The following is a 3,520-nucleotide window of genomic DNA, read 5'->3' on the forward strand; positions in this document are numbered from 1 at the left end:
GGACAACCAGCAGAGAAGCAACGCGCAGAGACAACGAACGCGATTAAAACACCAACGAGAGGAAGGAGGATGAAATTGTGGCTCTTATTCGCCGTTTTTGGGTCTACGTAAGTACACAAACAGCCTCAAAATTCCACCCACGCGTTCAGAGCGATCGTTGACCAATCGGAATAATCGACGAGACAGACGGAACGACGACTCGAGACCGTACCTCTCAAGATTAGAATTAATTAGGATAAATATGGACGGCATACAAGACGCGAGAACAGGTGTGCCGACGGTAGCCGTGACACCCGCGACAATAACAAGCGAGGCCATTCAGCCTCGAGTACAACGAACACTACCGTGACGTACACGAGTACCAGTGCGGTAATGAGCGCGAGTTCAAGAAATACCTCCCCACCACCCTTAAATAATCCACAGACACCGGGAATATTCTCAAACGTTAGCATGTCAAACTACGGATTAGGGCAATCGACCTCAATGTATGGGGGAAATCCAGAATACAATAGAGTAAATTTGGGATTGGGACAAAATAACTCAGCGTCCGGCATACATTATGGGATGAGACGATCAGAATTAGGCGCGACACACGCATTTGGTACAGACTACGGATTCGCCAGGCAAGGAATGGGATTCGGAAGTCCGACGTCAGGGTCGAATCTAGGATTTGCAGGGTCGAATCTAGGATTTGCAGGGTCGAATCTAGGATTTGCAGGGTCAAATCTGGGAGTTGCCAGGTCAAATCTCGGTCTTGGCGGCTTAAACGCAACACAGGGAATGAATGCCAGAACCGTAACCCCGAATAATAATTTTGGAGGCGGGAACACAAGACCGGAATTAAATCTGGGCATTGAAGGACTGGGATATAATCCAAGATTAGACAATTTTTATGGAGAGGATCAAAGAGTGAGAAATGCCATTAGACCACTGCCGAAATACGAAGTTGGGGACGATGTTGAAAGATTCATTACCAGTTTAAATATGTCACGTCGACTTTTGAAACCGGGAGATGAATTCAATTTTTTCCATCAAATGCTACCAAAATTCGGCCCCAAGGCAAGATTGGCAGTGGAGAGCGCATTAACTAGCATCTATTCACTCGATGACCTTATCCTGAAGCTTCGTCTTTCATTCGGAACTAGAGAAAATTTACGTCAAATCCTCGCAAAAATGTCACGTTTATATCAGCAATACGGGGAATCAGTAACCGACTATGAAGCGCGTTTCAGAGCTCTCCAATTAAAAGCACAGAGTCGACTTGACACGGACCCGACGGCTGATTACGGTATTACCATTCATGGCATAAAACTGAACATGAGGGAAGCATTCCTCGCAGGTCTCAGAAGAGACATCAAGAACATGATGTTCCCTCTGACACCTACCTCTTTTGACGAAGCCGTCGGCGTTGCAGTGACAATCGAATCCAAATTAAAAGAGACCGAAGATTTCGAACAACTCAGAAAATTGCACGCAAAAACAAAGCAGTTTCAAGGGCAAGCGAAAATTAGAGCAACAGAATCAATCGATGACGACGCCCTTGAAGCTGATTTGAGGGCATTGAACATTAAAGCCACAAATTCAGCCAAAGCCGACGGGCAGAGACGCGGTTTTCAGAGCGGTAAAGGCAACTCAGATTATAAAGGGGGGAAACAAAATGATAAGCGGGGGAAGAAACCCAACATCANTCAAATCTCGGTCTTGGCGGCTTAAACGCAACACAGGGAATGAATGCCGGAACCGTAACACCGAATAATAATTTTGGAGGCGGGAACACAAGACCGGAATTAAATCTGGGCATTGAAGGACAGGGATATGGACCAGGAATGGGATATAATCCAAGATTAGAAAATTTTTATGGAGAGGATCAAAGAGTGAGAAATGCCATTAGACCACTGCCGAAATACGAAGTTGGGGACGATGTTGAAAGATTCATTACCAGTTTAAATATGTCACGTCGACTTTTGAAACCGGGAAATGAATTTAATTTTTTCCATCAAATGCTACCAAAATTCGGCCCCAAGGCAAGATTGGCAGTGGAGAGCGCATTAATTAGCATCTATTCACTCGATGACCTTATCCTGAAGCTTCGTCTTTCATTCGGAACTAGAGAAAATTTACGTCAAATCCTCGCAAAAATGTCACGTTTATATCAGCAATACGGGGAATCAGTAACCGACTATGAAGCGCNTACGTCAAATACTCGCAAAAATGTCACGTTTATATCAGCAATACGGGGAATCAGTAACCGACTATGAAGCGCGTTTCAGGGCTCTCCAATTAAAAGCGCAGAGTCGACTTGACATGGACCCGACGGCTGATTACGGTATTACCATTTATGGCATAAAACTANGGAGATGAATTCAATTTCTTCCATCAAATACTACCAAAATTCGGCCCCAAGGCAAGATTGGCAGTGGAGAGCGCATTAACTAGCATCTATTCACTCGATGACCTTATCCTGAAGCTTCGTCTTTCATTCGGAACTAGAGAAAATTTACGTCAAATCCTCGCAAAAATGTCACGTTTATATCAGCAATACGGGGAATCAGTAACCGACTATGAAGCGCGTTTCAGAGCTCTCCAATTAAAAGCACAGAGTCGACTTGACACGGACCCGACGGCTGATTACGGTATTACCATTCATGGCATAAAACTGAACATGAGGGAAGCATTCCTCGCAGGACTCAGAAGAGACATCAAGAACATGATGTTCCCTCTGACACCTACCTCGTTTGACGAAGCCGTCANAATCAGTAACCGACTATGAAGCGCGTTTCAGAGCTCTCCAATTAAAAGCACAGAGTCGACTTGACACGGACCCGACGGCTGATTACGGTATTACCATTCATGGCATAAAACTGAACATGAGGGAAGCATTCCTCGCAGGACTCAGAAGAGACATCAAGAACATGATGTTCCCTCTGACACCTACCTCTTTTGACGAAGCCGTCGGCGTTGCAGTGACAATCGAATCCAAATTAAAAGAGACCGAAGATTTCGAACAACTCAGAAAATTGCACGCAAAAACAAAGCAGTTTCAAGGGCAAGCGAAAATTAGAGCAACAGAATCAATCGATGACGACGCCCTTGAAGCTGATTTGAGGGCATTGGACATTAAAGCCACAAATTCAGCCAAAGCCGACGGGCAGAGACGCGGTTTTCAGAGCGGTAAAGGCAACTCAGATTATAAAAGGGGGAAACAAAATGATAAGCGGGAGAAGAAACCCAACACCGCTGATTACAGTTGCTACAAGTGCTCCAAACCCGGACACTTCGCGCGAGAATGTAGAACCCCCTCACATTTAATAAAGAAGCAATTCCCCAGAAAAATGGCTTCTGAGGAAATCAAGGGAGAGGGACAACAGGAGAATCCAGCTGTTGCGAGTCCCTCTAACAAAAATTTAAACTAGGAATGAGTCTAGAAAAACTGCGCGATCTGGGACTCAGAGACATGGGCGAGTCAAACGCGCAGAACACGGTAATATATAAGACAGCCCATGTGAATTTCCGCGTAATG

General features: G+C 45.1%; 1 protein-coding gene across 1 annotated transcript; it reads left to right on the forward strand.

Annotated features, from left to right (window-relative positions):
• The first annotated feature begins 2,867 nt into the window (after window positions 1-2,867).
• LOC107043444 lies at window positions 2,868-3,413 on the forward strand. Its single transcript, XM_015264964.1, has one exon. The coding sequence runs from the start codon at window positions 2,868-2,870 to the stop codon at window positions 3,411-3,413; it is 546 nt and encodes a 181-aa protein (XP_015120450.1).
• Window positions 3,414-3,520: the final 107 nt, after the last annotated feature.

Source organism: Diachasma alloeum, unplaced genomic scaffold, assembly GCF_001412515.2.
Source record: "Diachasma alloeum isolate Michigan unplaced genomic scaffold, Dall2.0 Dall_scaffold_00575, whole genome shotgun sequence".
NCBI classification, from domain to species: domain Eukaryota; kingdom Metazoa; phylum Arthropoda; class Insecta; order Hymenoptera; family Braconidae; genus Diachasma; species Diachasma alloeum.